Source organism: Panthera leo, chromosome D3, assembly GCF_018350215.1.
Source record: "Panthera leo isolate Ple1 chromosome D3, P.leo_Ple1_pat1.1, whole genome shotgun sequence".
In the NCBI taxonomy this organism is placed as follows: Eukaryota; Metazoa; Chordata; class Mammalia; order Carnivora; family Felidae; genus Panthera; species Panthera leo.
In genome coordinates this window covers 82936663-82959086 of record NC_056690.1, presented here as the reverse complement: position 1 = coordinate 82959086, position 22424 = coordinate 82936663, and the positions used below count along the sequence as shown (strand labels likewise).

At 41.2% G+C, this 22424-nt stretch overlaps 1 protein-coding gene across 2 annotated transcripts in view; it reads right to left on the bottom strand.

The window, feature by feature from the left end:
• CDH7 (cadherin 7) overlaps positions 1-22424 on the bottom strand; it is a 128586-nt gene that overhangs the window by 68246 nt on the left and 37916 nt on the right. For both annotated transcript variants that reach the window (XR_006195385.1, XM_042911057.1), the window contains exons 3-4: positions 4900-5194; positions 1036-1155 (exon numbers count right to left, since the gene is read on the bottom strand). Coding sequence is in view for 1 of the 2 variants with exons in the window: in XM_042911057.1 (XP_042766991.1) it covers positions 1036-1155; positions 4900-5194 (415 nt within the window). In the remaining variant the exon portion in view is untranslated. The remainder of the gene's footprint in view (positions 1-1035; positions 1156-4899; positions 5195-22424) is intronic.

Genomic DNA, 22424 nt, shown 5'->3' with positions numbered 1-22424 from the left:
CAAATTGCTACATTTAAACTAATTTCCCTGATAAGCCATACAGAGAAGGACAGATACCATATGTTTTCACTCTTATGTGGATCCTGAAAAACTTAACAGGAACCCATGGGGGAGGGGAAGGGGGGAAAAAAAAAAAAAAAAAGAGAGAGAGAGGTTAGAGTGGGAGAGAGCCAAAGCATAAGAGACTCTTAAAAACTGAGAACAAACTGAGGGTTGATGGGGGTGGGGGGGAGGGGAGGGTGGGTGATGGGTATTGAGGAGGGCACCTTTTGGGATGAGCACTGGGTGTTGTATGGAAACCAATTTGACAATAAATTCCATATATTGACAAAAATAAAAAATAAAAACATAAACTAATTTCCCTGAGTAAACCAGACTCCAGACAGATAAACAGAACCTACCTACTCCACTACCTGGCAGGGAGATTTTTGCTTGAGATTTAAATTTAACTGCCTGCGATTCCTTTGTGAATGAGTTAGAGGAGGCAAGACAAAAATAACACGTGACATAAATAATCAAGATTTTCTTCTCTTGTCAGGAGACAGCAACTACAATACTTTTTAAATATATAATACTCTGTTTAATTCTGCTAGAAATTCTGATGAATGTAATAAAATATTCTTAAAAGATGTTAATGCCACTATAAATCATCGGCTGTTTCTTACCACAGGACACCCACTGAGAAAAGCCCAGCAATAACGTAGTGTCCGTTATCAGTACCAAGTATATTGCATAAAAACAACTAATGGGGCACCCAGGTGGCTCAGTTGGTTAAGCATCCGACTTCGGCTCGGGTCATGATCTCACAGTTTGTGAGTTTGAGCCCCACATCCGACCCTGTGCTGACACTTCGGACCCTGGAGCCTGCTTTGGATTCTGTGTCTCCCTCTCTCTCTGTCCCTTCCCCCCCCCACCTCTCAAAAATAAATCAACATAAAAAATAAATAAAAGGTTTTTTAAAAAAATCACTAATATTAATTCTATGCCAACAGATAAAAGATGACGTTACACGAAGAGGCACATTTCACTTTTTACCTGTCTTTGGTTCCACTGAGAAGTATGGCTGTCCTTGCAGAATGCTGTAGACCACTCGGGCACTGTTGCCATATGTAGGATCATCAGCATCCGTTGCTGTCACTTGTACCACTGAGGTCCCTACATGCCAATCCAAAAAACCAATGAATTAAAAATTTCCAAATGCCACAACACAGAAGAACCCACACACTGCTGAAGATTCTCCATTAGATTTGTTTTGAATTCTTTTCTTTTTTTTTTTTTTTCTTACTTCAAGGCAAATGAAAAATGGACATGTGGTTTGTAGATGACACACCCAAAACGATGATAAATACTAATGAAGCCCTCAGAAATATTTAAGGGGTACAAAAATATGTTAGCAAAAAAGTAAGATTGATGATGCACATTACGAGTATACTCAGAACCGGATGGGACTCAAATTTTCGGCCTCTCATCCATCAGGGGCAGGTAACAAGTTTTTATCAAAAGCAATCTCTCCAAGTTTCAGTTACCATCCAGAAGGCACCGTGACGAGTAACAGCATCTTGACACCCAAGTCGCTGAGGCGCTCTCACTGTTAGAGCCGAGGAGAGCCAGGCGGAAAAGGAAACTTCCCTCACTGAATAAACAATTTCTGATGGATACACTTAACTGGATATTAGGTGGCATCTCTTCAGCTTTAGTTTTCATTGTTTCCATGAATTGATTTAAAAACAAAAGCATAAAATCAAATGCAAACCACACGCCCCAAGAAGAAAATTCGTAGCACAGCAACTTTAAAAATTGCATCAGCAGGGTTGTGTGTGTGTGTGTGTGTGTGTGTGTGATAGAATGCTTTGCAGCTTCCTCATTTTACTATATATTCACTTACTCCACATGGAAAGCACTTACTGCGATCTGTTCTTTTTATTTCCATTTGGAGTATAATCTTAAAAACGTCACTCACGTTTACTTAGTTTCTATATTTAAGCACATGCTGTTTTATCATTTCTGTCCTATTGATGACAATGGGGCAAATCTCTTTATGTATTCTTCTAAGTTTGTTTCAAATGTTTTGAAAATATTTTTTAATCTAAAATTTCATCTTGGTATATTTCTAAATAGATTTCCCTCTCTAAGCCCTTTAAAAAAGTCATTGGTGTCCATTTTGTTACAAATCTATCGTCTTTTCAACACTATGATTTTCATGAACAATCCCATTTCCTTTAAAAAAAAAAAACAGGTGCATATTACGAAGCTATGTATATGGCACTGTTGTTTAAATTCTGATTTTTTTTTTTTTAATTTGACAGACTTAGTTGATTGTGCCGTGCGGATGCCTGGCAGGACCAAATAGTGAATGATGTGTATTTAAAAATATTAAGAATTAATTTGAGATCATTTTAAACTGTTAGAACCAATGACCTTGATATTCTCTATTTTCTCTACACTGTACCAGCTTTACAGCAATATTTACTCTGGTAATATGCTTAAGTATTGATTTTCTAATTCTTTTGAAAGGGAAAGAGCCTAAACAAAATAAAACCATTTGGGTAAATTTGGTTGTATATGACTTTTTTTTTTCTAAAATGTTCACTAAGAAACTTACTTTATATATAGACTCATATGTACGCATACCCAACACACATGCACACATACTTTTAAATGATTTTAATTGTCCATGCTTATCTATGCTCTTCTGGAGAAGACGAACTATCCTAAGGACTTATTAGCAGGTTTTCAATCTAAAATTAGCATCCATTGAAAACCACACCCATGAATATTAAACAATGAATGCTTGTGCTGTATATATACAAGTATTTGGTTAGAATTAAACACTTTGATAAACTACAGCTCACTATGGATCCACATAACATATTTAATGTAGCTATCTACTGTTCTTAGTTTAAATTCCGATATTATTTTAGTGGTCCCAATTAATGTCAATTAAATCCAGAAGACACTAAAAATCATTTCCTAAAAGGCCCTGAACCTGTTGGAGTCAAAGAGCTAAAATAACTTGCATGTGCGCACAATAATCATGCTGTCTGATATAAGAGTGGTACCACTGAAATCAAAACTACAGTGCATTATTTAGCCTCTAAAAGAAAAAAGTTCACATTACTCCAGTTTGCGTGGCTACAGTCTATGTAGCAGAGGAAAACCTTAGCAAGCCAACAAAGAAAGCCCAACATGTCAACGTGAAAATTATAGAGTTGAACCAAACTGCTTAAACACGCCTCAAAGCTTCCTGTTTTTCCAAACATTAGTGCTTTGGAGAGGACAATGTGCCTTCTCTTTTCTCTAAAACCTCCAAAATCTTGTTGTGGCTGCTGTTGTCCTAGTTGTTTGTGCGGTCAAGCAACGGCAAGAAGCACTCCGAAGACGTGGGCAGTACTGAGAAAGTATGAACATGCCTGTTTGGTTAAAGAAGTTCCTCCATGCAAGCTGACTATGGTGAGATCCTGCCGTCGTAGTTCAGAATATTTCCTGACCATGAACATGGTATTCCTCTGGCTCATTTTCAGTTTCTATTTCTTTAGCAGCTAGAGCAATGGTGCCCCAAATAATTTTCCTTTTCCATCTGCTAGACACAGAAATTTAGGGGCACTAAATTGTGATTCTCCTCAAGGGCACGCATAATACACATCTTTTCCACTACCATGGTAGACATGTTGACTGAACGCTGGAATGAATAAAGTGGCCTTTATTTAATAAAACAAATCACAATGGGTAAAATTTTTACATGTTGAAATACAAGGCCAATTACTACTTTAAATGCATGTCTTATTTCAAAACTGAAAATGACAGGAAATAAATATCTAACTCAACTGGTCTATTTAAGCTCCCATCTTTTTTTTTTTTTTTTTTTTTTTTTTTTTTTTTTTTATTGTTTTACGAGATCATCTAAAATTACATACCGGCTAAAAAAATATTCCAAAGGTATCTGAATAAATAGTTTAAAACTGAAATTATATCATCTGATGTAAGTAAAGTACATACCAATAGTACTTTACTTTCTATGTTTCCAGTAATGGGGCAATGTGAAAAGGCCTTCGAATAGAATAGACTTCATGACTCTCTTATATATCTCAAACGGAGTATCTCTTTACCATTATGATCAATTCAGCATAAATTTTCATACATTTAAGTTTCTGGAGAAATTACAAAAAAAATTAGTGGTGGCATATGGAGGGGCATTTTTGAGTTCAAGCACACTCTACAAGCAAGTAGACCAGCTGACCTAAACGTTAGATGGCCTGCCTGATACCTCGGCCACAGAAGCATTCTCAGAAGAGTGAATCATTAATATTAATCAGGAGAAAGAAGAGATTATCGCAGGGCAAAGTCTGGAAGCATATTCTTTTTTAACTTCTTAGGTGTAATTTTAATCTTTTTTAAAGTTAAATATTACATTTGAAAGGAAAAGGCAAGGCTTGAATAATTTACTGAAGATTTTGAGATCTCTGTGTGAAACGAAAAACTTGCCTAATTTTCCAAATAAAATAATGACTTGAATAATTAGATGTAGGCACTGGCTATTAACACATCTCAGTCTTCCCCCTCACCCTCCCTGGCAACTGCTATACCAATACTAATGTGATTTTTTTTTCAGTACCTACAATGATTTGATTTTTCTTTCATTTTTTTCATGCTTATCTATTTTTCATAGAGACACAGAGCATGAGCAGGGGAGGGGCAGAGAGAGAGGGAGACACAGAATCCGAAGCATGCTCCAGGCTCAGAGCTGTCAGCAAAGAGCCCAACATGGGGCTCGAACTCATGAACTGTGAGATCGTGACCTGAGTCGAAGTCAGGCGCTTACTCGACTGAGCCGCCCAATGGTATGATTTTAATACAAACTCCCTAAGACCAGACACTGAAGACCAGCATGCCTTGACTTACCCACAGGCGACATTTCAGGAACTCCTGCAGTGTATGGGCCATCCAAGAACTTGGGCTCGTTGTCATTGATGTCCTGAATCTTGATGACAAACTCGGACTCGGGCTCCACGGGCTTGTTGGTGAGCCTGTCCAGCGCCTGGGCTCGCAGCGTATAGTAGGCCTGCTCCTCTCGGTCCAGCCTCTTGGTGGCATGGATATCCCCCGTGTTCTCATCAATAATGAAAATGGAACTTGCCCCTTCGCCTGACAAGATGTATTTGATGGAACCATCTCCTTTATCAACATCAGAGTGAAGCTGGTGAAAAATTCATGTGAGATGAGATTAACTTACAAGAGCGTCAGCGATATGGAGATAGGTAAAAATAATTCTTATGTCAGGCAGCAGTACATGAAATTTTATTGTTCTTGGAAAGATAAGCTGATGCTTATTGTGCACAGCAGAAAGGCTATTAGAATGCGTCAGCTTGCACTTGTGAGCAAGACAATTTCATTTCTTCCTGTAAACAGTCTCATTTCCAAAGGTATTTTTTTTTTCCTAGAATTCCCAAAGTTAGGAACTTGTGGTGGTGTTAATTTTTATTTGATCTGTCCTTGCCAGTTTTGGCCATCTTCTTTGAACAGAGCATTCAGTAAACATGTATAATCGGTTGATTTGATCTTATTCCAAGCAAAGGGACTTGCTACAGAACACTTGTAAATTTCGATCTAATAAAATATGTAATCTGCTTAGAAATCCCCACATTCTTTAAGGGTTCCCTTCCCTCCCACCCCCTTTCATGATTAACAAGTATGGATGGATGTCCAGCCACTAAATCCACCTCCAAATCCTGTTCTATATTTGAAAATGTGAAGCCGAAAAAAAAAATTACACTGCTCTCTGAAGTAGGAATGTTAAATCAGTATGTGCCTGAGACTTGAGCTCAAACCTTTCTTGAAATACCAAGAACTGCATTAGATTTGCATGATTAACCCCGGCATCAGCAGCACGGCCAGCACCTACTAATTTGCATTTCATATCCGGAACCGTCCCCACTGTATGTCAGAACATTATGTTGAACAGAAGAACCTTAGGAAACTCAGACATAATTACACATTTTCCTGAACTTCATAACCCGCAACACACAGGACCCAATCTGTCATCTCCACAATCTTTCATCCCCTAGAACCGCTATCATCTGGACTTCGATTAATATGAATGCAAACAGCCAATTTACCAAATAACGAGGCTTCTCACTGCCGCCCAGAACTGTGTTTGCACCCTTTCAAAAATGTAAGATGCGGGAAACTACTTAGGGAAGTGTGCCCGTGGTACGTTTCCTTACTGCCGCGGTAGGTGCCGAAGGTATCGCTTTTTTGCACCACTGTCTCTGTAAGCGATTCTTCCATCTACCACATTGTGACAGCTGTGTTTATACTCTGCTTCAGAACACGCAAATAGCTGATTCACCTTTTAGTTTCTGTAATTTATATCGGGACTCACTCATACAAAAAAATTAATTACTGGCGCCAAGTTACAATTTAGCCCTGCTCAGTGCGGAATTATCTGGCGGGTCACTGTACCGCATGTGTACCCACCATATGGAAAGGCTGCATTCTTGAAATACAGGGGATTGCTTAATTTTCTGAAGTCATCCTCAGGGCTACTATTCCATCTCTCTCTCTCTCTCTCTCTCTCTCTCTCTCTCTTTCTCTCAGGAAAGCTGGGAATCACAGTAGTTTGAATTACGGAGTGCATCCTAGGGGTCGAGCACTCTTCTTAATGTTCTCTACCTGGGAACTCATTTCACGCTCACATTGAATGGATTCACTCTCCCTGGTAACGGATAAGGACACTGAGATCAAGAAAGGCTTAGTGGCTCGCCTGAGGTCACATGGTGATACTGCGACCAGGATCATGACATCGGGGGAGGGGGTTTGGAGGGGGGCTGCTGGAAGGCTCAACCTCCACTTTAGGCAACAAGACCCTGCATCCAGAGAGGAGCCGCTGTCCCGTGGGGTGGACATATCAAAAGCTGCAGCCAAAGGACAAGTCAGAGAAAGAGGGGTGCATGCAACCCCCACCCTGATCACCCCCAAGTCTTAAAGAAGTTGAGCGCTTCTGGTGGTTTCCGTCAACGCACTCTGTAACTCGGCAGAAGGCTCCTTCCTTGGCATTGTGGAACAGCAAAACGCTCCACCACCCTCAGTAACACAGACCAAAAAACTGGAGTCCCGAGACAAGCGCTGATGATGGATGAAAACAGGTGGTTTTAAGCTGCTGACACCTCAACGACCCCCACAGCTCCACGCACTTTTCCCGGCTACTTTTTTATCCCCTCCTCACCGCATCCCTGCCTCCAAGGATTAGAAGAGTCTATACGCTCCCACTGACCTTGGTGTGAAACAACAGAGGATGATCCAATGACCACAGAGACCCTCAAGGGATAGACAGGTCGTGTCTTTAATCAAAGGCTTGCCGTGTCTCTAAGTCTCATTAGGGACTACCATATATAGAAGAACCAGCCCTCACGATTCATTTAACTGATTCCTGTCAACTAGTTGCTGTTTCCATGGCATGGGGGTACGATGCTCCTGTGGTAAGGGAGAGAAGGCGCATTCCTTTTCAATACATAACACACATTAAATCCTGAGCTGATGGTCAACCGACAGCATTAAGAACTTAAAGGAAAAAATGATTCATATCGCTGGTTTCTCTAATCATTAGAGGATCAGATGTCTACACCCCCACCCCGCCCACAATTATTACCACCAACACACACACACACACACACACACACACCCCTCTCTCTGGAGCATCACTAGGCTTGTAATCACTGCCAGAATTCACAAGCAGAAAATTGCTTTGAGTGTCCTTGCAAGGTTCGTGTAAGCATCTGTAGTTACAAGTGGATGACCAACTTTGAAATGTTAAGACGGCTACCCGATTATCAGAAGCATTCAGACATTTAATCTGTGAAACACTGTGCGCTAATACTAATCTTAAGAGGTGGACTGAAACCCACGCTATTAGGGAAAAACTACTATTCTCCTCTACTAAAAAGACAAAAAACAAACAAAAACAAAGAAACCACACAAAACCTCAGCAAAAAAAACTTGCAAGTGCAGAATGACTTAATGGCATGCTTAGGTAAAACGTGTCTGTGTGCAACGCACATGCGCGCGCACACACACACACACACACAGGTACACGTGATCTTTGTGAATGACTATTACAGACTAAAGAAGCACTATTCTCCATAGCAAAAACCTCTGTGCAGAAAAATAAATAGATAAGCATTCCATGGTCCCACCATATGGCAATGGAATTAACAATAAATGAAAACCATGCTCAAAAACAAATATTTGTTCTCATATTTTGGGCAGAGTAGAACTTCACAATGTTACGTCTATTTCATTTGCAAATACCCTTGTGAACATGATCTTGTGATTCATCTAAACAATAACAACAACACCTTGATTCATTAATCACCACACAAAGCTCACCTTTAGTGCATGGATTCCTAAATCCCTTTAAAAATATTTGTTGTGACTCCAAAGTAGATGTTTACATTAATATTTTTTTTTCCAAATAAACACAGTGAGGAGCACACACCTCTTGGCTGGGTCTACCTCATGGTAAGGCAAAAGAATCAGTAGAGAAGGAGGTACAATCATTATGGGTTTTCTCTATGTCATTATGTCAGCACTGTGTATGGTAACAATGTGAGAACATATCACACCGTACTGGATCCTTTATAAGCCACACATGCCGGAAAATCAAAGCACCCACGACATGCACCCTAAAATGTAATAGATTTAATAATCCATTATGGTTCCATCATTCCCTTGACAGAATACCTACCCACTACCTCCAATAGAGCAACTCTTTCTTCTCAGTCTTCAGAACAATAATCTTAATTTGGAATCTTAAACTCTTTCACTAGTTACAAAACTCTTCAGTTACTCTCCATTTTCTGTGTCAGAAATTATCTCCCTAAAATTCATATTGAATTATATCACACCCCTCATCAAATACTTTCAATGGCTCTCCATGGTCTAGGGATTTACCCCAAACTCTAAGCATGGGGCTCCATGTAGCCATATGCTATCTCTTTAGTCTCTCTTTTGCATCACATCTCAGAAGGCACTCCATGTTTCAGGCATGTCAGACGAGGACCACACCGGCTATGCAGAGCAGGCAGCACGATCCTTTTCAACACAAATCCTTCATCATCTTGCCTCCAACTGACCTCCATCAACTGACCTCCAACTCAGCTTAATGCAAAATCCCCTTTACTGAAGTCTTAAAAATCTTCCTATCTTTTCCCCATGGCCTGCTGTTTGCATTTCTGTGGCAGAATGCATTTAATTCTGCTTTATATTGAAAATCTGGTTTAGTTGTTCTCATATCCAACCTTTGATTTATAAACTCCTTAAGAGCCAGGTTCTTTTTTAATACCAAATCCACATTCTCAATAAACAGTTCATTGTATTAAATGGAGTCAATTCATAATCCACTTTGTAAAAGAGCAGTGCTTGTTTTTCCTCAATTTCTATCCTTTTAAGTTTTAATAGCATTAGGCAAAAAGAAAAACTAAACAAAAACATCCTGTATCTCTCGACTGTTCTCCCTAATCCTCTGAACTGCCTAGATTGAGCTCAGATACCTCATCTTGTATGCCCATGGTAACATTTGGCACATTATTTTGTACTTGCAAATTTACACATTTGTGTTCCCCAGGAGACAGAACCCTGTAGGGCCAGTCACACTTTCTTATTCCTGTCTCCCAAGTCTTACACAGTAGTACATACACACACACACACACACACACACACACACACACACACACACACACACGTGCTGGTAGAGGGTTTTACAGACCTTTGGATCCCTTGGATGGAAGAATCTCAATGTCCTTAACCTTTATATACACCATTTAGTTTTTAATTTAAGATTATAAAGACCAAAACTAAAAATAGATCAATGCCCTGCAGTTTTGACAAATTTCTTATATCTATTTAATCAAAGAGGGCCTGATACGAACTATCTGGTTGTAGAACTGTCAACCTATCTGCTTAAAGAAGAGTCTTAATATGGTGCATAAATCTCAATTCAGCAAAAGCGAAGGGAAAAAAAAATCAATATGTTGGTCAACTTTTCCTCTCTCTATGAACAGCTTAAATTCTGCTTGTTTTTTGATCTAATGATCTTGCCTTTTAGTCACCTCCTTTGCAAAATGGAAGCAAAAGACACCTGTACTTGGAGTTCACTGAACAATTGTGACAACTATTGGAGAGGCTAGAGTAGAACACATATAGAAGTAGAACTATTGGAGAGGTTCTAGCATCAGGATTATGCTTTGTAAGGTAACAGACAAAATTTTCACATGAAAAAAAAATTGTAAATCTAGACAGAAGATGAAACTATTTGGAAAAGAGATCGTGTTTATCATGAAAGCTTTGACACTAAAAAATAAAACTAAAGTCAACAAATGTCTCTGTGACCCTCACTGACCTATGTATGATGAGGATGGAAATAATTATAGTTGATATTCAATGTTCCTTGTAATAAACATTTGAATAAGCACAAAATGTATTATTACAACAATATAAAAGTTCATACTACACCTGTACACAAAAATAGAGCAATGATGGAGGAGCAGCAAGTTGATCGCAATCTATGGATGATTTATATTGAATATTAGTAAAGGATTTCTAAGGTGAACTTCCCAGCATTGGTTTACTGATGATAGATTCCTAGATTTGTTTTTAAGTTTAAAAATACATTACATATTGATAGGACTCACATGATTCACTAAACTTTTCAAGGTTGAAGTCGTAAGTATAGAGGACAGATTGAAACAATGACCGATGGAAATAAAGCCTCTTGAATATACATATTCCATGTGAGTTTTCTTTTCTCGTTATGCTTTTTTAATAGATATTTTCCACATGCCACTGGATACCGTGTAATTACCAGGTTGTTGAAGAAATATTATAGAGGAAAACAAGTGTATGAGCCATTTCTTTCTGGTTGAAGTATTTCCAATTTATACGTATCATTGTGGTCCAGGGTAACGGAACACAATTTACTTGTGAAGCATCTTTTGATGAAGATGCACGGTTTATAAAGTAAAGGTGTTAATTACAGCACATCGAGTAATAGAGGAAAGGGATGCAATCCAGGAAGTGCTTAGCGAAGGTTAAAATTGTCACACACACAAAAAAAATCTTTTTTTTTTTTTTTAGCCAACTATAAGTAAAAAGGAAGACCTATTCAGATTTTTTTTTTCCCCCTTGGAAAAAGTCTACACTAATTCAGTGGCAATGAACATTCCTGGGGTCTTAGTTCACTTACTTAGTAGCTGAAAGGGACAACTGTTAGGTGTCCATTGCCAAGGAACCAGAAGTATGGCCACTGAATCTCCACTCTGCCCCTTATGTGATCCCTTGATCACTCCCAAATCACAGTTTATTCATCTGTTATAGACCAGCATCCATAAAGGTACAGTTGGCCTTGCACGTTGAAATGGGGATAAAATGAAGTAATGCACTTGGGCGTATTCTGTAAAATGTAACTTTCTCTCCCTATCTGCAAATCCACACAGAACGGGTACAATAGAACTAGCTGCATCCCCTAAGGCGGCGGAGGCGGGTGGGGGGGTGGGGGTGGGGGGGAATCTTCCTTTTCTTTGCAAAGGTTCTACATTTACGCCTAGGGCGTGGTTACTGAGAACTTCACATTAAGGGCTGCATCTTTTTCATCAGGGACCCAACGATACCAACTCAGAAAAGTGTTTTCTATCCCACACAGCTACATGCGCCTCCCTAAAGAGATCTCCACAGCGTTCATCTCATCCTCTCTCCGACTGCTGTCTCCAGGCCACATCCAGAACTTTCAAACAACTTAGGAAATCTGCCTTGAGTCAAATTGTTACTGATCAAAACTCCTCCTGATCAAAACGGCTCCTCTTCCAAGGTAATTGTGAGCACATCATGTTCTTTGCTTCGGGGCTCCCCCGTAGTACTTTACTCACTGAGTTCTAAACTCCAAGTAGTCAACCAGAAGCAGATAAAAAGCAAACCCCTGGAAACGTTAAGCTTTTTGCTCAAGAGGATAATTTTCAATCTTGCTTTTTAAATGGGGCTGGTTGAGCAGAAAATGTCACAGGAAGCTAAAGCAGTGCTACTCAACACGGGGTCCAAGGACTGGGTGCCATCTGTCCAAGTCGAGGCAAGTACAGAAAATGAGTAGAAGAGCTTAGCAATTTCCAGAGTTGTTTTACAGAGCAATCTAATGTCTGCTGAGCCCAACAGTAACGGAAAAATGAGGGCTGAGTTTTATATCTAAATAATTCATTTTTAACACAGTTACAAAATTATTAGGGGGTTACAACAGAGCATGTTCTGTGTTCTTCAAAAAACACTAAGCTTGCAAATAACAAAAACTTGGCCCTTCCCTCCGGATCAGTTGAGAAGCACCGGGTCAGTGGATAACGCCTATGTGAAAGCTCTTTTGAATGCTTCTAGGCAATAAACCATCAGTCCAGAACTCTCTTCCTGTCCTCACATGAGCAAAACCCGAGGATGCTAGCCCCCAGGGAGGGACAGGGCAATTGCCGGAGGCCAGCCTGAAGACTTGCACAGATGTTTTGCACATGGCATCTTGGAGAAGGCATTCGTGTACAAGCTGCGGCGGGCAACGGCACGTGTTTGCCAAGTATTTCCTGAAGTCCTCTGAGGGGTATTGCCTTGTGCCTTCAAAAGTATGAAACGATACCAGTTAATAGAAATATAATTCTGGAGTCTCCATTTGGGGAAGAAAGCTTTGACACTCGTGTAATCTAAAAAGAGAATACTCCACACTATCGTATCAACTCTGACACAAGCATAGTATAGGTCCAACGTGACCTGACGGAGGCCCGTATGTGGAGAAAGATCCAGAGAAACAGAATTTCAGAGATAACATGAGCGTAGGAGGGTGAACAGAGGAAAGGAGCTAGTCCAAGAAGAGAACAGCCAGTAAGTAGTCATTCAACATGCACTTATTAGTAAGACCTTAGTAAGAAGAGCCAATGGTTAAACTTTACACCCACAGTAAGAATGTACACTACTTGTAATTTGTGATATCTACTTGGTACACTTGTTTTCAAATATTCTGAGTATTTAATGTTCGTCTAGTGACTCTTTTCTGGCATCTTTATAAAGTCACAAGTATCCCTTTAGCTGTTATTAAAAGCACCGCGTACCGCGTGAGAAGTAGCATTTCAGCTGTTACGCACGAACTAAAGGGATACAATCGACATGGTCCTCGTGCCTAAGCTGAATTGTCCTGGAAAAACAGAGACTGAATCCAGTCTGTTTCTGTCTTCTCTAGAAACTCCACCTATATTAAACATGTATCACAAATGAGTCCCGGGTATCTCCTATGGGCCAGGTGTGTGCGTGTGTCTGAATGAAGACAAGATGGCCCAGGGGAGCCTAGAGTGTAGAGCCAACAGTGGCCTGTTTTCATGAGCTCACGGAGAGAAAGGCTGTCAATGCAGCAGGCATGGGACCAGGTCGAACAAACAATCGCATTTCTGCATTGAAAAAGCACCCACAGAATGCCAAGAAATCATGTGGCAGGAAAATCAAACGGAGTTCAGAGGTTCAGGGAAGTGTTCTTTAAAGAAATGATATTTGAGACAAGCTGACGACTACTAAGAAATAGTCTGATGATGAAGGGCAGAGCTTGATTTCCAGAAAGGCACTTGACTCATGATGGAATAAATTTCTTTTTAGGAATAGTCACACAGTAATACACAGGATCCATTAATTTATAATAGAGGATAGTTTTGGCATGTGATACGCGGAAAGAGTCTTTTATAGGGTAAATATATTACAACCAATATCCTGTAAACATCTGGTTAAATAACTGTTTTTAAAAGGCTACAGAATGTTCACTGATCTTAACCTACCGTTTGGATGCTGAAGTTATTATTTATTGAAGTTCAGTATGTAGCTTTCCTGCCTGCATCGGCATTACCTGAGATGTTGGTTTAAAATGCCAATTTCTGGGCTCTGTATTAATCTATGGAATCAGAATGTCTTTGAGTTGAAACCACTGAAAATATGGATTTTCAACCAGCATGTTGAAAATATGGATTTTCAACCAGCATCCCAGATAGAAAACCTCTGGTCTAATAAAAATCACCACTCACATAGCAGCCTCTTTAGACCAATAATGTCATGGCTTAAAATAGTTCAGTACTTTCAATTAGTTTGTATGTATAACTTATTCTATATAAGATGATTGAATAAAATTTTCTGTCTTGATTTAATTATGCACTTTACTCAACAGGGATCTATCCCTTCTCTACCAAAGTTACAAGGGAAAAGTACACAGTATATACTTATGTCCTCATCCAATACCCTGTGAGACTTCTTTTCAAGACGCAGAAATTGTCTTAGGTTTCCGGCATGCATCCCTCTGGGGCCAGAAAGATAAACTAAGAATAATAAAATGTCCTGCTTATATTTTACACGTTTCCATTGGTTGGAGTCAGAAAGGCAAGGGGAACACTCAAGGTGGGGCAAGAACTGTAAGTAATGGCATCCATGGAGCCTCTGGTGGTAACTATATTTTTCCTAAAGAAATAGTCCATGTCGGCTCAGAAAAGTTAATAGTTTCAACTACCATGTGTTTATTATTAAAAGGCTGGAAATATAAAGCAAACAAAGAAAGTAATAGTAGAAAGAAAATACTTATGATCTCAATTAGACCTCAGAGGTTATCCGTCTAGGCATCTGTGGTGTGGCACCCCTCCCGCACCCCACTTTCACCCTATGGGCAGAAACACTTCCTCAAGTGCTGGAGGTCCTGGAATCCTCGCGTCCTCGGCCCATCGCCACTTGCTTTATGAAAACTCTCTCTCTCCGGGAGAAAAATGCCCCCATCTAATGCCATAGAGCTTCCTGGGGCAGGGAGAATAGACAGGACCAGAGAATAAAGGGGTCGAGTGGACCCGGCCATGTGATCCCTCACTTCTCCCGCCCCACCTGAGGACTGTGTGCCTTCCACTTCCTAGAACATGCTCTCTCCTTGTCTCTGAACTCCCACTACCACGGGAACAACATCCCAGTAGGTGCAACTGGCCTCGCTCACCAGGAAGAGGTGGGCTTCTCTCACACAATGGGAAAGAGCAAGCATCGCCTCTGGACATCGGCTGTCTCTTGAGACTCCCTTGCCCCATTTTGATGGTAAGGGGAAGTGCAAGACCCCAGACTGGGGCAGGGGAAAAGGGTGTCAGTGTTAACCTGAAAATCAGCTGCAACAACATAGGCTGTACCTCATCCTACTAACCTTCTTATAGATTCCTCCAAGAAAAGAGATGTAACACGTTTCCCTAGGAACTGTGCTCTGGATGGACTACACGATGCAAAGGGATGTTAGTGGGGCAGGGGTGGTCTCTAAGGGATGTCACGGCAGCCTCTTGAGTCCACTCCTTTCCCGAATCAGTCAACACGGGAAGTGTCGCCGACTGACCTTTCTCAACTAGGTCTTGCCCCCAAAATCGCCACTCTTGAGACGTTTACAAAGTTGACAAGTTGCAAAATTGGCAAAAAGAGCCACCTCGTCAGAGGTAATCCTTCGGTCTTGGGGGCATCCCACATCCACACTAGTGATGGGGGGCTTTAACGCGCCTCCTTCTCTCCTACTTCAGGAACCCCGTGAAGAAACTTTCCAGCTCCACTGCTCCCCAAAGGTCAGCCAAGTTGTAGGTTGCAACTGTATTGCCCAACCCTCCCTCCCCCCCTTCCAAGTGTTAATTCCAAGAACGCCCTCCAATAACTACCCTCAAGGCAAATCCGGGTCTCCGAGGCCATTTCCCGTGACCTGACCTGCAGCATGCCCCCAGGAGACTAACTCAGTAACTAGTGAGTGGCGGGGCTCAGCTCCCTGCAGACATCTGTCCTCATGCGTCCCACACAGTCTCCTACAATGCACAGGAGAGTGAGAAGCGCATTTCCGTAACCTGTTGAGAGGTGTGCACTTGCAGATTAGAAGCAGCAGCAGCTGAAGAAGCCGCGGGGCAGCCACATACACGAAAGACACAACCCTGGACAGAGCGCTCCTTGTTTCTTTCAGTCTACACCCGATATACGCTTATTTTTGCCCCCCGGGCTCCCAGCGGCTTTGATTTCTAGAAACTTCATACTGTGCATGAACCGGTCACCAGAGAGAGGAGGACTCACTGTGTTTTTATCTGAGCAGAGGAGGAAGCAGAATGTCCTTAATTCAGTGAGCCCAGAGCTAAGTCCGCGTGTGTTTCTCCTCATACAACACGCTTGTTCTCCACACCCAGGGCGAGTGACTTCTGTTCACGCGAGCGGTATGATGCCCAGACGTACTACAGAAGAGTTCAAGCAGAATACGCGTCCACGGGCCCAAGCTTTTATTTTTATTTATTTTTTAATTATTTTTTTTTTTAATTTTTTTTTTTTTCAACGTTTATTTATTTTTGGGACAGAGAGAGACAGAGCATGAACGGGGGAGGGACAGAGAGAGAGGGAGACACAGAATCGGAAACAGGCTCCAGGCTCCGAGCCATCAGCCCAGAGCCTGACGCGGGGCTCGAACTCACGGACCGCGAGATCGTGACCTGGCTGAAGTCGGACGCTTAACCGACTGCGCCACCCAGGCGCCCCTATTTTTTAATTATTTTTAGAAGCTCTCCGGGTCATACTATTATACACCCAATGTAAGAATCGTTGGCCTAAAAGGAAGAAAGAAATATACAAGCTGAGGAAAACGCTCGTCCATTTTACTGATGATATCGCGTTGAAAGAGGGGAAAAAAAGAGGTTTATTAAGTAGATTAAAAAAAGAAAAAAAAAGAAAAGAAGCATGTCTGTGGAGCTTAGCCAATAATTTGCTGAAAGGGTGGCAGATTTTAAAATCATACCTCAAAAAAAAAAAAAAAATCCCTGGCGAAATTTCAATGAACACAAAAGCTTCCTAAAATGAAAAAGTACACTGGTTTCACATGACAGGACTCTCCCTGGGATATGTAATTGCCTCATCTAAAATATAGCGGGTTTAAGAAGTAAGAGGGCCTTTCTCCAGCTCGGGTGCCCTAAGAAGAGCTAAGCCATGTTTTCGCCTCTAAAGCAAGAGATCCCTCGGAAATAAAGGAGGAAAACAACGTTCCTTCGGAGCCCTCTTGGGCCCACTACAACCACAGGGCCACGACGCCCCGGCTCCCTACCGCTCACCATCTCCAGGAAGTGTTTGAGGCCCGAAGGATAAAAGTTCCCACGAGCCAATGTGACAACATTTGTAAAGCTGGAAGACAAGGAAAGAGAAAAAGGGAGGAAGAGTGCGGTGGAAGGACAGGCAGCAAGAAAGCCAAGTCGATAACCAGTTGACACAAGAGCAAGACATCTTCAAATAGCTCTTAGCGTCGCAGACTCTGGAAAGGCCTCATGGGTTTTCCCAGGAGACACCGCTCGCGGCTGTCTGTCTTTGTTTACGGGTTGTTCTGGTATTACCAGCAGGACTCCACCAGTCCCACACAGGCATGCACGTGGGCACGCACACACACGCGCGCGCACACACACACACACACACACACACACAGGTGGCTGAGTCCTCCCTCCTCCCTGCTAAAGTGCAGCGAAGGAAGATGAGTAATTACCTTGCCTAAAATGAGTTTTCCAGTTCCGTTTAGCTTTGAAACCGAAGACGTTCTAATTTTCAAAATGCAGTCAGTTATCTGAGTACTTTCTTAACAGCCACATTTGTGACTCTTTATCCCTTCTCCTAAAAAGGGTATTAAATTTTGGAACTCTATTCTGCTATCCGTTATTTCACAGGCCTGGGATTGAAAAGGAATAAAAGAAGCTCTTTGGCAGCACAATCACAATCGGGAAAGTGAATCAGAAGCCTATTGAAACCGATTCACGTCTGCGTGCAGCACCACGGCACAGGACGAGAATCAGGGAACCTGCGACTAGAGCCACGGGTTACTGCCCTAACACTGGACAACGCTAAAGGGGTACCTTCTTGGAACTTCCGTTCATTCATCTACAAAATGGATTGAACTAGGAGGTCTTCAAAGCTCCCCTTTCGTTCCTAAAACTCTACATATCACCTCTAAGTCAACACGAGTGACCCACAGGCATCCATCCAGATTCCTAACATATGCTGTCTACTCTGGGGACCGCACAAGACATGGAGACCTAAGTTTTAGGGGTATGAGAATGCCTTAGCTTAAACGAATCTATAAGATCACACGTAAGAATTGCGTAGTTATGCCACCTTGGGAAAGTTGGGAGTGTTTTAGGACACGCTCAGACTACTATATCCTCAGAAAATCCCATAGATTTAGGTTATAAGATTCTTTTCTGTAATCTCAAAATGTCTGTTTTGTAATGGCTCGTGGAAAAAAAAAAGACATTAAGACATTTACTTCCGGGCACTTGGGAGAATTCGTCCTATGTACGTATAACAGCTTGCAATTTGGTTAAAATAATTCAAGAGAATTAGTTTTTCATTTAAAGATCTGTGTCAACAACATGCACAAGGTATCTTTAAAGGGTATGGGAAAGTAACATGCTACCTAAACACAACCATTTGGACAAGTACATCTGTTGAAAAGGAAAGAGTCATGGTATTTATCATTTGTCTGATATGCACAAATTCAATTAGTATCACTTAAAATATATACACACTAAAAAAAACCCATTTGCTCTTTCTTTCCCTGAGATTTACAATGTTATACATCTTCCCCGTACTTCATCCTGTCATATTACAGACACATGGTCCAGATGTATTATTATATTTCAGTCTGAAAGAGTACAAAGCTGTACTGTGACGATAATGATTTCCTGGTAGAAGCCTGCTACTGAGAGACATTAATACAGAGAAACCTTCCTGGAGGGCATCTTTGTGGGTGGCTATCCCCCCGCCCTTGTTTTCTCTGCTGCTCCTATTAACTAAAACTTCCTTTGTGGTGGACCCCAAAAGGAGAAGAAGAGGGAGGAGGAGGAGGAGACTGAGGGGAAGGGGCAGCTAACTGAATCGCCCTCCTTTTATACTCCGTGTGATTGAAGTAAATAAAGAATCCCATCATGAAACGGATGTGTGTTGTCACACCCAATATAAAACAGTGACCACTACGGCCAGCTAATTCTGGACTGTGATACTATGTGAAAGGGACCTATTTGACCACGGAGTTACGACAGAAGTTTTTTCCTGCAGGCTTCATCCAAGTCTAACTCAAAATGCTATGACTCCCGTTAAAGAACATAACTTCTCGATTCCCTCCTGTAACCTTACGTTTCTTTGCTTTATATTTGCAGTCCTCTTAGCCGCCCTGCTCCACATATTGTTTCATAGCTCTTTTATTCAAATAGCTGATAGTGAGAACTAATATTTATTGAGAGTAATTATGTGCCAGACACTGTGGTAAAGGGGCCTTTAATTCACTTACCAGCCGTCTGTGGTGCGCGTGATCGGCCTGGTTCTACACAGGAGGAAACTGGGATTTAACAGGATTAAATGCTTTACTCAAGCTGACACGACAATGTCCCAGATTTGATGGGAGATCTTCCCAACAACAAAGTCTCTACTCTACCCGTTCTTATCTATCCTGCACTGGCACCTACCCATCTCCCCCCATAAGAGACGAATGGCCTAGAAGATCTTGGATTCTTGCCCTCCCCTAGGTGAAAAACCCGGCGATTAGTAAGTCAAAACAGGAATTTACAGGTACCCAATTTTCCAGGTTCTGTGCCTGAGGCATCCGCGTCCTCGCCCCACCCCTACTTGTCGATTTCCCATATTCCACCTCAATGGTTCGCCAATTCTGTCCGTTTGTCACTGCTTCGCCTATTACGGCCCCGAGTTGGATTGCATTAGTTCTTATACATGACAACAACAAAGAAATTCACTTTTATGAAAAACGTGCAGATTCTCACTTGTCCTCCCCTTTGCTGCCATCTCTAGCACATAGTGTCACCTGGCTGCCACATGCACCTGACGACACCACACTCATGGCACTGTTCTCTGGCTCGTGGTTACGGGAAGGTTCCCTACAACTTTCCACTCTGATGTCTAGCTTAGCATTCGCTTTCTCCAATGGTATGACCCCAATGACCGTAATATGCATCATAATCCTTTATTTCAACACAAAAAAGAAACCTGGCTATTATAATTTTAAGATGTCATTCATTCTACCTGACACTCCAATTTCTGAGGGCAAAATGTGAAAAAAAAATGCATCTTAAAATAGGCAGAATGTGCTGCCTTTTGGTTTGTGTCTCTTACTTCCTACTTCGAACTCTCCTATATTGTCCCACATTCTCCCCCCTTCTGAAATGCAAGGGGCTTTTCAAAGCAAGAACACACTGCCTAAGGCTTTCTACAATCAAATCCATCAGATCCCAGGCCAAAATTATCCATATTTCACATTTATCTAACATGAAAATCAAGGAAAGCCAAGTAAAAGTAAAAAGAGCACACGAAGCATTGAATATGATCTGTTGCTCAAAGAAACATAATGAAAAAGCTTCAATAAATGGTAGCATTTTGTTTAGTACTGCCACAGCATGCATTTTCTCTAGAACATCTTTTAAGATAATCTTATTTTTATTATCTTTACACAATCAAGTCTCCATTGCAATCACACCGAGTGGCAGTAAACTTCTGTGACAAGTACAGTGTGATCCGATGTTGTAAGCAATTTATAGTTACCACCATTAATGAAAACTCTAATACCTGGGGTTCCGATCTATAAACTGGACCGTGATAATACAGTTATACAGGCTTTTAATCCAGTGAAAAATGCTTTGTAACGAAATGTGTATTCACTGGCATTTATCACAACTGTATTTATGTCGAGGAAATGTCTCAAAATCTTTGTGGGAAAAAGACTGAGGCATCTACCTCTTTCTCACAAACACCCATGTGATAAAGAATAATTACTAATTCCATTAATACAAACAAAAGAGAAAGAGAAATCACAGCTGGATGATCCATGAAGGAAGAGAGAAGGAAAAGCCACACGTATCCCTTTTGGCATTTCATTCTTTGCACTTGTACTCGACAGACACTGACCCCCTTCTGAGCCCTAGAGGCCATGTCAATTCAGTCCTCTGAAGTACAAAACCTGGAAAACCCTCCTTTTCCTTTTCTCCTCTCTTCCAAATTCTCTAAGAAGTCTTCCATATGTTTCACCACTCTTTAGAAAAGATTGGCCTCAGCAGCCAAGCTGGGGCTCCACGGAACGTGGCTAGAATTTCTAAGAGTCGTTTTTTAGTGCACGGAAAGTCAGCATCAGGGGCACTTCAGAAAAATATCCACCATACTACCCTAAAAGAACTAGTTAACGTAGTTTTCAAAACTCAATATCCAAGAACCATATACACAAATTAGCATGCTAAACAAAGAAAGCCAAATGTCATTAATTAAAAGCCAGAGACATCAATGGAAAATAAAGGCCAAAGAGGGAGAGAGAGAGGAAAGAAAGAGTGGAGAATACATACAACTCTCAGGGCAGAAGGAATCCAGACGAGTCGACTTGCGTTTGTTTTCCCAATAATTCTGTCATATTCTAAACAAATTATAAAAATTGGGGCGCCTGGGTGGCTTGGTCAGTTAAGCGTCCGACTTCGGCTCAGGTCATGATCTCACGGTCCGTGAGTTCGAGCCCCACGTCGGGCTCTGTGCTGACAGCTCAGAGCCTGGAGCCTGTTTCAGATTCTGTGTCTCCCTCTCTCTCTGCCCCTCCCCTGTTCATGCTCTGTCTCTCTCTGTCTCAAAAATAAATAAACGTTAAAAAAAATTTAAAAAAAAAATAAAAATAGTGACAGGACTCTTGGACAGACTCCCAGAGTGAACTTTAAATTATTATTACATATTACATCATTTAGCACATCCCCTAAGAATTCTAGTGCCATGTCTGGCATCATCTAGACAGACAGTGGCTAACAGTGGAAAGGAGAGCATGGTCTGTGAGCAGAATGCCTGGGGCCAGGGCCGGACTCCATCACTTATTAGCTATGTATGTAACTTTCTTTCAGCTTTAATTTTCTCATATATAGAAGTTAACTGGCACTCATGTTTCCCCCAACTTCAAAGAGTTTTTGTAAGGCTCGAGTGAGAGAATGGGTTCAAAAATATAGCTTACAAACTACAAAATATGAAATAAATAGCAAATTTTTGTTAGGTTAGTGCTATTTAAGAACTCCACATATGAAGGACAGTCTCAAGACCAAAATACCTTACTAATTTGTATGCATATACGAATGCAAAAAGCAGATTAGATGTGCACCACGGGAATATATCCACAATGCAAATTATACACATAAATATATGCACTCACATATACACATGTGTGTATGTATATATACACACACACACACTATATATACATACACACACAAATACACACACACACACACATACACTCATACATAAACTCAGAGTTTTAGGTTTCAAACGGAGATGATAAGGACTAAAGGTCTGAACAGACAAAAAGACATTTCATTCCTAGTTCTCAG